This window comes from Rattus norvegicus, chromosome 3, assembly GCF_036323735.1.
Source record: "Rattus norvegicus strain BN/NHsdMcwi chromosome 3, GRCr8, whole genome shotgun sequence".
Lineage (NCBI taxonomy): Eukaryota > Metazoa > Chordata > Mammalia > Rodentia > Muridae > Rattus > Rattus norvegicus.
The window spans coordinates 85,944,562-85,957,410 of NC_086021.1; the positions used below are offsets into that span (position 1 = coordinate 85,944,562).

The 12,849-nt window shown below is 41.5% G+C and overlaps 1 protein-coding gene across 5 annotated transcripts in view; it reads left to right on the plus strand.

The window, feature by feature from the left end:
* Nucleotides 1-727: 727 nt before the first annotated feature.
* The window catches only part of Dusp19 (dual specificity phosphatase 19), a 136,001-nt gene continuing 123,879 nt past the window's right edge, over nucleotides 728-12,849 (plus strand). For 2 of the 5 annotated variants that reach the window (XM_063283646.1, XM_063283644.1), the window contains exons 1-3: nucleotides 772-1,122; nucleotides 4,536-4,582; nucleotides 7,825-7,977. In XM_063283646.1, the coding sequence (XP_063139716.1) occupies nucleotides 900-1,122; nucleotides 4,536-4,582; nucleotides 7,825-7,977 (423 nt within the window). In that variant the 5' untranslated portion in view covers nucleotides 772-899. Of the gene's footprint in view, nucleotides 1,123-4,535; nucleotides 4,583-7,824; nucleotides 7,978-12,849 lie in introns of all 5 variants that reach the window. The other 3 variants (XM_039104869.2, NM_001107739.2, XM_063283645.1) reach the window with 3 other exon arrangements.

Sequence of the window (12,849 nt, forward strand, 5' to 3'; positions counted from 1 at the left end):
TAAATTACCTTAAAATTACACTTTAGTAAGGGTTAATAAGGAAAATTTCAGTTGAAGGAATAGTGGTTTCCATTTGCAAAAACCAATCGTCTTTTGCAGGCAGACTCGGCATGCTATTGATCTGTTTGGTAAATGTTTGTTTTCCCAACTACGTATAGAATTACTACCATTCATTCTGTATAAGGCACGGGAAGGTCAGAATACACTTAAATTTTAACTTTTGCTAGTCTGTAGAAACGTATATTTAAAACGACTTTTTAATGTAGATTTTACCCCGTTGGAGCCTCACAAACAGACTGAATGTTTTTATCTAGTGAATGTTTCTTCTAAGAGTAACAGCAGAGAGAAAAAGAGTGAGGCAGAAGGCAGACCCTGTAGCCTTAGGCCTCTGTGAGCCACGGGAGGACTCACAACCGGGTGGGAAAAGGTCTTGGTGACAGCTGCTGTCTTCATTGTCATCTCTGTAACCAGTCGAACAATCCCAGAAAAATCACTGCCCTTAGAAAGCTACGAGATATCAGCTCTCTGTAAATGAGTCTCAAAAATGACTATTCCCCCCGGGTCCAAAATAAAGCTAGGATTAAAAACCGTGAGTAAAAACAGGATACGGTAAGAAGATTCTGAATGGATCCGGAAGGCATAAGACTTCCGTCAGCGGATGAGAAATAGCATCCAATCGGCGCCCGTTTCTTAGCGGCCAATCAGCTCTCGCCTTACAACGGTGTTCGGGACAGCGGTGCTGGGCTGCTCTCTTCTCTCCAGGAGGTGAGGTTGTCACTGCAGGGGCCAGCTCCGCTAAGTGACTAGTGGCTGACTAGCCCTGCAGCGTGCAGTGCCTTCCCCCCCCTTCTTTCTTTCTTTTTTTTTTTCCTTGCTGCTTTTCCTCCTTCGCTCATGTAATGCACTCCCTGAACCAAGAAATCAAAGCATTCTCCCGGGATAATCTCAGGAAGCAGTGCACCAGGGTGACCACGCTAACTGGAAAGAAACTTATAGAAACTTGGAAAGATGCCACAGTTCATGTTGTGGAAACAGAGACCAGCGGTGGGGGTGGTTGTGGCTATGTGCAGGACCTTACCTTGGACCTGCAAGTTGGCGTTATTAAGCCCTGGTTGCTTCTGGGTGAGTAAACTGACTTGCCACTACGTTGTGGAGAACTGGATTCCTTCATCAGCAGACTCCCCTGTGCATACCAATCCCCTATGCACAATAATATTATCAGCTATCCTGATGAAGAGTTGAAATGCTTACTTTTTGTAAGTTAGGAAAAAGTAGGGACCTGTCTGCCCTCACAATTCTTCTAAAAACACCAGATGATTGAGTTTTAGAAGAAATATTCCTCTATTTTTCTAACCTTCTTTAAAGGATAATGGGATGTTGTATTTTCTTGTATTATAGAAAAGACTATATCCTTTAAAAGATGCAGTAATAACAAGTGGTTCCATGGTTGTGGAAACGACATTGAAAGCGTGTTTCCTACGGCTGCCTCTGCTCATGGTGGCTGTCTTTGGGTGTTAAAAACAAGACTTCTACTTCATAGCTATGAGCCTGGTGGTGTTCTTTAGAAACCAGCCTATTCCATAAGTCTGCATTGCTTTGCATTTATAAATGAGAAATTAACACTTGGACACAGGAGTTAGACATACCCACAGGATTAGCTATACACAGTATATAATTGTTATAACGATCTTCAAGTAGGAATTATCTTCATATTACAAATAGGAATTGGGCATTAAGATTGGGGAAGTAATTTGTGAAGGCAATAGAGTCAGTAAATAGCAGAGTTGTCCAGGGGATTAGGTCCAAGTCTGACTGACTCTGCACACTATCATAGTACTACATTGTTTAAGGTTAAACTTACGGGCCGGGGAGATGGCTCAGTGGTTAAGAGCACTGACTGTGCTTCCAGAGGTCCTGAGTTCAAATCCCAGCAACCACATGGTGGCTCACAACCGTCTAATGAGATCTGAGGTCTTCTTCTGATCTGTCTGAAGACAGCTACAGAGTACTTATATATAATAAATATGTTTTTAAAAAAAAGGTCAGACTTACATTACATGTTCCAACTTATTTATCCTCTCAAAACTTCCAAAAAACATCTGCTTACAATAATTTTAGTTTTTTTATTTTATTTTATGTGCATGTGTTGCATGTGTGTATGCACGTGTACTGTGTCTTGGAGGTCAGAAGAGCTCATTAGATTTTCTCTAGCTGGGTTCAGATGGTTGTGAACCACCATGAATGCTGGGAACTGAACCTCAGTTCTTTGCAAGAACAACAAGTGCACACAGCCTCTGATCCACCTCTCCAGCTCCTCTCTGCTGTAATTGAAGTGACATCCTATAAGGTTGTTCTGGCATTGTGAATTTTTTTTATTTTTTTATTTTTTGCAAAAACTCAAGTTATACCATGTATCCTAAGAATTGCCATATACACCTTTAGGTTGATTAAATAAATAAGACCATAAATATCGCAGTTTAGGGGAAAATACCATCGTTTAACCAAATGAAAAGCAAAAAGTTAAGTTAATTCTTTGGATGAGCTGGATGGTTCAGATCTTGTATGTTTCTAAGAATGAGAATATGTATATGCAGCCTTTTCTGACCTCCATAGTTGATCACAAACTCTTCTCTGTCATTAGTCTCTCTCTCTCCCTCTCACCCCCTCTTTTCCTTTCTCTCTGTTACATATACAATAAACAGAAAAACGTGAACAGATAAGCAAATACATTCTTTAAAAAAGAGTCTTTTTTTTCCTTTTTTTCGGAGCTGGGGACCGAACCTAGAGCCTTGCGCTTGCTAGGCAAGCACTCTACCACTGAGCTAAATCCTCAACCCAAAAAAGAATTTTAATTGGCTGCAATTATAGCTGTTCCAGAAGCTGAGGCAGGATAATAACTAGTTCAAGGCCTGCCTGGGCTCCAGAGTAACATTGGGTTGAGCAACATAGAGAGAGTGAGTGATAGAGTTCTTGCCTCAACACCACAGACAAATACACCAGACACACAGGGTTTATGTTTATATCAATATAATTTGGTAGTCACTTAGAAAATACAACTGTTTCTGTAATGTAGTCGACCGAGAGAGAGAGAGAGAGAGAGAGAGAGAGAGAGAGAGAGAGAGAGAGAGAGGATTACCAAAGCAATAAGTGTAGGGTGAAAAGGAAAATAATTTCATTTAAGCCATGTTACAATTTTTACTATTTTCTTATACAAACAGAATAGAATAATTAGTTAAAAGATACGTTACTAAACTATTAAACTAAAATTAATTTATCTGAACCTGTTTTCCCACCCCAACACAATTAAAACTTCCTACAGTAGAAAACTGAGAATCACCTTTTAGTCATGAAGCATTTGAAATGGATAGAAGGACAGGCTGGTGAGAGGACAGACAGTTTCTGTACCCACTATCCATATTTACCGAATGCTTGTGGTTTGGAAGTCCAACTTCCAAGTAGGAAGAAGCAGAATACACATTCTGCTTATCAGGTTTAGTAGGGAACCTCTCAGCTTGGAATCACTGTGTACTTGTGGCCCTCAGTTATCATGTGAGAGAAACTGGCTCATTCCTAGATATTGAAGGGGAGAGGAAAAAAAGCATTGTTTATGGAAATTGCACTACAGAAAAGTAAAATTCTTGACATCCTTTATTGTGAATGTTCTATTCGATCATTTGTGAAAGCTCTATACCTGCTTAATTCTTGGGGAAGGGGTTTGTTTATTAACCAGAGCCAGTCTCCAAATGTGGGAGAGTAGAGAGCCATCTTCAATGGAAAGAGACCGTGAAAGGCATGGCATTCGTGGTATACAGTGTGTGGGTGGGAGCCCCTGAACCTCAAAGCTACTGAGTGTTCCCTCACCAGCTGCCTTGAACTTTGTGGGTGTCTGATTTCTTTAATACCTTTTTGTCTTTTGTAAGAGAAAGGGTTATTTATTGTAACCCCACATTGAATGTTTTGTTCAGTGTACTTCGTTATTCAGCATATATGTTTTTTTGTTTTTGATTATTTATTTCACAGCATGCCTGGATTTTATGTGTGTATTAGGATCTAAACTCAGGTCCTGTGTTAGTAAGTACTTCTCCCGCTGAGCCATGCCCCAAGCCCCTGAAGCACATTTATATGCTGATATATTGAGAACCCGTGTCCCATGCCTTAACTATTTTAATTTTGATTTCTACTGGTATATACTGAGGTACAGATTTCACTGTGGTAATCTCTTACTTATCCAAGCCCCTCTATTGGACTCGGAGTTGTTTTGCATGCTGGTTTTCTTCTTATCTGTTATCTGTTGAACATCCTGAGAGGTAATCACTGTGACATCTATAACTTTAGTATAAATTATTCAAAGTCGGGAAGGCCATAGGTAATAAAAGGTAATTTTCCAGGATGATATTACCAAATTTCCCTTCTAAAAACTGAACTGATGTCCTCCCACGATTATTGTCCCCCTCTGTTGTGATTTTTAAGAGAATCGTTGCACAAAGTTCCCACGATTGTGTTTATGTTCAAGATAATATGATTTATTTCCACAGGGTCCCAGGATGCTGCGCATGATCTGGAGCTACTGAGACAGCACAAGGTAAACGAGGAGAATGGATATCTCGGCTCGGGCACGACATGCAGGAAGATGTCCATTTTTCCGTGGGAAGAATTGTATTACTTTTGCGTAATTCGGATTAATCTGTACCATTTGGGCTATCCTTTTAGTAGCATTGCCGAAATAATTGCATCTATTTTAAACATACAGGTCTGTAGTTCACCCTTCAGTTCCGTGTTCTTCTCCGACTCCTTCACACCCTCATGAACTCGACTCTCGCAGTGGTTATGTCTTTCCTCTGCTAAAGCAGAGGGGCAGACTTTCCCTCATGTCTGCTTGCCACAGATCTACCCATTCTCACTCCCAGTTCATATACCAGTCTCCCGTACACTGGTTTTTACCTCCTTTCACGCAGCTGATAGGATTTATTGCTTGTCTAAAGTGTTTCCTCAGAGTCATTTTCAGCTGTTTGCTGTTGTCAGATGTTCAGCTGGTGTTGCGTGGTCTGAGGAGCACTGAGGGTCTTGACCACTTGATGATTATGCACTGAGTGGGCCCAAGGAGAAGCCCAAGGTCTACAGTCAGATATTGTGTGGTTGGGTGGGGGAGTGCAGAATGATGGCGCCTTTAACCCCGCTTTAGTTTGTTTAGTTTGGGGCTTAGGGACTTAGGAAATGCTTCTTGGAGAAGGTGACACTTCAGTTTTGCTCTGAGGTGGTTGAGAAAGGAACAGGCATCCAAGGGTTCAGATGCAAGAGACGGGGAGTGTGTTAACATCCCAAAGCTGTGAAGAGAAAGGCTGGGAGATCAGGAAAGAGTGTGAGAACGCAGGGTATGAGCGAGGAAGAGAAGCATAAACCAGATTATGGAGGGCCACATAAACCAGTGCAAATTGTTTGGACACAATCCAAAACATGGCAGAAAGCCAATGAAAGGTTTTATCTAGGAAAATAACAGAATTAAATGTGCTTCCAAAAAAGATTTCTCATTAGAAGCAGCATGGGAAATAGATTGTGGGAATTGTTTGAGCTAAAGACGGGGAGGCCAACTGCGAAGTTATTTTAGTACTCTCAGAGAAGATGATAGTAGTGGATTTGAGATATTCTTAGATGTCCATGGTTGGTTAGTTATCGGGAGAACGGAGTTCCTAGTTAGTTGCTGGGCTGATTAGGAAGGGTTAGGGCGTGTGGCCTTCTTGCAGGAGGTGTCTCACTAGGGGTGGACTTTGAGATTTCAACAGCCCATACCAGGCACAGTCTCACACCTTCTCTCAGTGTGTAACGTGTAGATCAGATGTGAGCTCTCCTGCTCCAGCACCATGGCTGCTGGCTGCTGCCAAACTGCAAGTAAGCCCCCGGGTAAATGGTTTCTTTTAGGAGTTGCCTTGGTCATGGTTTCTCTTCCCAGGAGTACAACTGCAAGTAAGAGAAATTGGGTGGCACCAGGAAGACATTGAGCATGGTTTAAGGTCGATGTTAGAGAAAGAGAAGATTCTGGAAGTCAGTAGAGAGAAGTGCAGAAATAGTGGCATGGTTCCGGTGCACACACTGGGAATAGCCTGCAAAGAATGCAGGGATGTATCGTTTATTGAAAGAGGGAGGAAGAAAGGGTACAGGTAAGATGGATGAGAGCCGATGGGAAGTTGTAAAGGTTGCCACATGACACTTTCTGATGAGATTATCTCCTCCGAAAGAATCAAACAAAGCAGCAAGAACACTGGTAGTGCCGCTCGCGTGAGCTGATTTCTCTGAGAGCGCTCATTTCCCTGAGACCTCATAATTGCCAACCATGATACAGATGGGAAGAGTGTTTAGGCCGATAGAATGGCTATGCACACCTGCCACCTCTCCTACACTGGTGTGGGCTGAGACAAGGGGTACACTGGGTAATCTCTTCCTCCCATTGGAGTCCACCTCCTTAGCCTCTTAGCTCTCACCGTTGTCTGCATTATATTATTACCATCAAGAGGTTGAGAGGACAAAGACCTTATTCATTTGATGTTTGTCACTCTAGCTCTGAGGGAAACAAAGATCGACTGAATGGAGGATAAAAATGTGATGTGATAATTATTTGTAGTTATTTCCCAAAGGAAAATACCTAACGATCAGCTCATTAGCTAGTCTGATATTGTGCCTGTCAGCTTACTGAGCTGTGTTTAATCGGGCTTCTCTTTGGTTTATTATACTCATTACCTCCTGGTAATGAGAAATAATGGCCCTTAATTGCATAAACACACGAGAGTGCCTGGATCTCCTACCAGGACTCTCGAACACCAACAATTTGACAAAAACGAGAGGAAGTTTCAGCCTTATTTCCACTAGCAGATCAGTGCTATTCAGGGTGATGTGGCAGATAGAATCTGAGGAACCTCTGCATTGGCAAGTTGCTTTTGTTTTCATCACCCCTCCTGTTGTAATGTTACACACGTTCACGTTCAGCTTCACTCTTGGGGTGGGAATCAAGAGCATCTCTATCAGACCCTGCTTGCTCTCTGCACAGCCGCCCCCTTAATAATACCTAGGAGAAGCACACTATTCTTACTATTACTAGTATAAAGGGCATCTCATCCCAAGGCCAGCATCAATAAACAGTTCTCCACTTGAGTAGTATAAGTAGGCTTTATTGGAGAAAAGGTCTTTTATGTTGGGTCCCTCATTAGCTCTACCACCCATGGTTCACTGCAATAAAACCAACCAACCAATCAACCAACCAACCAGTCAACCAACCAATCAGCCAGTCAACCAACCAATCAACCAGTCAACCAACCAACCAACCAACCAACCAATCAACCAACCAACCAACCAACCAACCAACCAACCAACCAACCAACCAAAGCAAAACCCAAACCAACCAACCAACCAACCAACCAACCAACCAAAACAAAACCCAAACCAACCAACCAACCAACCAAAAACCACCCCTTCATCACCAAAGTTTTTGTATGGGTATGCATTGCGTGTTTTTTATTTGTTTGTTTGTTTCCCCAGTAGATGATTTTAAGTACTTTCTTCTAAGGTCGTTGTTCACTCAGTGCTTGTGATAGTAAGTTCCACCTGGTCTTTATTCTCATTGTGTTGGTGCACCACAAAAGGGCCATGCATGTATCATGAAAGAGTGTTGCTTTTGAGGGAGGAGGCAGAGGAAAGGGCACGAAGATGACGTATCATTCAGTGAGTCAAGTTATATGTCTGAGTATTCTTATTCCGGAAATTAACATTATAGTCTATTTTTAGACCATCTGATTCATAGAACTTAAAAATCATCTTTTTTTTCTTTCCTTTAAGGTGACCCATATTCTCAACGTCGCGTATGGAGTTGAGAACGTTTTCCTCAGTGAGTTTACATATAAGACCATTTCTATACTGGATGTGCCTGAAACCAATATCCTGTCCTATTTTCCAGAATGTTTTGAGTTTATTGAGCAAGCAAAACTGAAGGTGAGGTTTGTTCTGATACAGAAGTAGAAATTTAAAAACGTAGGACCACTGCCTGGTCTTTGTACATTTTGCAATGAATTTGTGAAGAGCCATCGTGAAAATTTCCCTCCAGCAGTACTCATTAGATCCTTAAGGTTCTCATCCTCCAATTGTTTTTTTCTTAATGAGACGTCTACTTCTCCTATTAATTTAGTTTTGTTCTGAGTCCTTACCAAGAAACATTAGGAGATAAACTCTCTCACTTAATGAATCTTTCTCTGCAAATATGTAGTTAAATATCCTCGGAGGCTGAATTGGGACCTACATTCTAACTGATTCCTAAGAAACCAGATGGACCAAAGGGTACAGTCTGCTCTAGTCTTGTGAGTGTATTCATGATGATGAATATTCATACATTTTAATGACTAAGGCACAGAGATTGTGTATCTGTGCATTTCAATTTTTATTGATATATTTATTGAGGCAGGGGCTCATGCACCTCAGGTTAAGACTCAGACGTGCTATTGTACCCAAGGATGATCTTGGACTTTTGATCCTCCTGCCTCCACCGTCTGGGGGCTGGAATTACAGTCTTGTATTCCCATGCCTGTTTTTATGTTGTACTGGGATGGAGCTCAGGGCTTTCGAGCCAAATAAGTACTGTACCAACTGAGCCATATCTCTGGCCCTCATGTGTTTTGAACCATAGAATTTTAAGGAAGAAAGCATTTGTGTGTGTGTGTGTGTGTGTGTGTGTGTGTGTTAAGATTGTACAGAATCCTAATCAGAAACTGTCTGCTGGTTTTGTGTCTTTAGAAGACCAACACAGCCTATCATTTTAATCTTTTTTTTTTTTTTTTTTTTTTTTTTTTTTTTCGGAGCTGGGGACCGAACCCAGGGCCTTGCGCTTCCTGGTAAGCGCTCTACCACTGAGCTAAATCCCCAGCCCTTCATTTTAATCTTAATGTTTGATCTACATCAACATTCTGACAGGCAGAAACTCCATGGTACTACTGCTACTACCTGCCACGAAACAGTACAGCCCTGTAGGCCAATTTTGAAATTTTGGGTTCTTTAAGAAAACATAGAAATATAAGAATATATTTTCATTTTAATCTTAGGTATAGGGATATGGGACTGCTTCACCACAGCTGACTATGACTCACCTTGTGCTCTAGCTGGGGTGTGATTTTGCCAACTGCAGATAGCTTCTGCGACTGTGTGACACTTGAAATTCTGGGGACTTTTCAGAGTGTATATAAAAGCTAGACCCCTGAGAGGTGGTGCGGGCTGTTGATTGGTTGTTGGTTGTGGTCTTCACGGTGAAGATCAAACTTGCCCCAAGGAACTCACCACCCTAATCAGCAGGAAGTAGTCTAAAGATAGTGTCACCCCCTGACTTTATTCAGGGATCTCTTCCCTTTCCTCTCTGTTCAGCTCTATCTAGTGTTGGGAGGTTGAAAGGGCAGAAGAAAAGGGGTGGAGAAGGGTGGAAGACAGAAGAACCCACACAGTAGAAGAACAGCTATGCTTCCCTGGGTCCCACCAATTCCTAATCTTGGAACTCGAACCCAAGTTTTGAAACCATGAACCTCTAGGTAACATACTCAAAACATACTAAAACTACAGCGCCATGTCTGGACAGTCATGAATGTCGTCAAGTGGCCTGTGCTGCCAAATGCTTGCAGTCAGACCTCAGCATGAAAATGAGGTTGTACTCTTGCTTCACTGAATGACAGAGTCTGACTATCCAAAAGAGTTTGGAAGTATTTCATTATTTTATTTCATTTTATTTTTTAATGTAGCATTGTAAATTCAGCCTTTGAGAATTTCAGACATGGATACAATGTATTTTAATCATATTTCTCCTCTATTCACTCCCTCTCATTCCTCCAAGATCCTTCCACATCCCCCTCTCAAATTCATAGCCTCCCTTTTTTGTTTTTTAAATAACTCAGAGTACAATTGGTACTGCCCACATAAACATGGGCATGGGGCACCCATTGGAACATGGTCAACCTATACGTATAAAGAAAACTGACCTTTCGCTCCCCTAGTACCAGTCGGCTGTCAGTAGCTCCCCAAGCAGGGTTAAGACTTGAATTCTGGCTCTTACAATCTTTCTGCCTCCTCTTCCACAATGTTCCTGGAGCCTTCAGGGGAGGGGTTATCATATAGATGTTCCATTTATGGCTGAGCACTGCACAGACACGTATGTTTTGCATGTTGACTGGTCATGAGCGTCTGTATTACCAAGACCCTTCCGCAGATGGGAACTGAAAATTTGACAATCAGTGTCTCTACCTACTGGACATCTTACCTTCCCTCACTCTGAACTTTTAGGGTAACAAGATTTCTTCACAGAAGTGCACACTCAATTGATTTATTTACTTAGCAAAAATTTACAGAATCCCTACTGTGTGCTAGGACTTGAACTTAGTGCTAGAGAGACAAAGATGGGTAACACAGCCCCCCCTCACCCCCCACAGGGGCAGTCTTCCTAGGACAAGAGCCAGGGTGAGCTGCGCCAAGAGGAGATAAAGGCCTGTCAGCTGTAGCATAGTAGAAAGTGTAAAGGAAGACTTCGCTTCACCCTTTTTAGCTCTGGGGACAAGAAATAAAACCAACCATTCTTTTACAAATACCCCAAGGACCATACGAGCCCTACAGAATAGTTTAAAAACATAGGAAATAAGTAATTTAAAAGCTAGAGAAAGTGGTTACTGGGGCTGGAGGGTTGGCTTAGCCGTTAAGAGCACTTGTTCCTGCAGTGTACACAGCCTCAGTGCCCAGCACCCATAGGGTACCGCACAGCCATCTGTAACTCTAGTTCCAGGGAATTCAAACGGACCTCTGAGGGTACTTTGTACACAAGGTGCACATGCATGCGTGCAGGCAATATACGTAAAATAACACAAATCTTAAAAAGGAAAGTAGTTATAAAACATAGTGAAAGGAAAATATTAGTATTTTCAAATAGGTAAATTTAAGATCTGGAGATTTGCTTTGAACTGAATAATATATATTAGTAATTTTCAAGTTGTTGTAATATAGTTTTTAGTGTGTGCAGAGCTATAGATTTAATTCTCAGTACTGCAAAAAGCAGAAAACACACACACAACAACAACCAAAAAAAGCAGGGGAGGCGGTGCCGAGCCATTAGAGAGATGACCCAGGAGTTCTCAGAGTTCTCAGTACCTAGGCAGCTCACAACCACCTCTAGTTCCAGAAGCCCTCTTCTGGCTTCCATGTGCACTGCACCCTGTGTGCATAAACCCACTGTGTCTGTGAGTGTACACAAACACATGTTGTTTTTAAAAATAAAAATAACTTTTTAAAAGTGGGAACATTTCCTGATGCATAGATGTATATAATGAACATTCTTTTCTTCCCTGATATAGAAATAAAACTCAAAAATGAATTATAGGTAGCAAGGATGGCCTTGTTGGGCACCAATGGAAGGAGAAGCCCTTGGTTCTGCCAAGGTTGGACCCCCAGTATAGGAGGTTGTCGGGGTGGGGGTGCAGGGTGACTGGAAAGGGGGGTAGAAGGGGAGGGGAACACCCTTATAGAAGAAGGGGAAGGGGATAAAATAGGGGCCTTGTGTCTGGGAAACCGGGAAAGGGAATAACATTTGAAATGTAAATAAAAGAAGTTCAATTAAAAAAAAAAAAAGGCTGGACAGATGGCTCAGTAGTTAAGAGCACTGACTGCTGTTCCAGAGGTCCTGAGTTCGATTCCCAGCATCCATATGGTTGCCCATCTGTGATGGGATTTGATGCCCTCTTCTGGTGTGTCTGAAAATAGGGACAGTGTACTCATATAAAATAAATAAATAAATCTTTAAAAAAATGAATTATAGATATGTATAAGAAAACACTTGAAGTAGACTTGTTGATGTAAGGAATTTTAAAATATTGGTCATTTCGTTGCTAATCATTATTTAGAAGAGATACACTTGAAAGTTTGATATAATGGGTCAAGAAAGAAATTTTACCACAGATACACAGATGTGAGGAAGCTGCTTTGAAAACCTAATGTAGCCAAGTGACCCATAAAAACAGTGTGTGTCTTGTGCTTGGGGGATAGGGGTTCCAGTGATATGGTACTCCCTCCTGTCCCTTTTCTATGTTGTACCAAATGAAGAGTGGAGAAAGGAGGTTGCGGAAGGGGTTGATTCTGTGGTGCCTGCTCCATTCACTGTAGATCATTAACTTTTTAAAAGCCTGCACTAGGCCAGACCGTATCAGTGCTGACCCATCAGATCTACTGCATTTATTATTAATACAATATTGTCTGCATCAGCATCCACCCATATTGTGTTCATTTCCCTTGTAAAGTGTCACTTACAGGTTACCCGAGAGGCTCTTCACTTACTGACCTCACTGCTGCTATCTAGTTACCTCTTCCATCCACGTTGTTATAGGCTGTCCATGCCATCATTTACTGAGGAGTTAAAAATGATTTTAATTTACTTCCTTACAGAATAATATACCCAAGGGCATAATTTTTTCCCTTGACAGTCATTTTGTATATAGATGTTCAAGCCAGTGACACCAGTTGTTTACATACATGGTAAGTTAGTAGGTTTTTATGTGTACTGGGCTGGATCACTGGAGTCCTGTAAAAGATGCTATTCCGGAATTCCAACCACATTATCAAAGCATCTCAGTTCTGGGCAAGAACAGATGTTGGATGACTTTTTGTTGTTGTTGTTATTGTTTTGTGGGGTTTTTTTTGCAATTTTTTTCCTTCATTTTTTTGCAATGAAATTTATTCTGGTAAATACATAAACGAGTCATTTACTTTGTAGTTTTGAGTCTACTAAGAATGTGTAATTAACTTTAAGCATTCTCAGGCATCTAACGTGAATTTTGTTTGACGCCGTTTTAG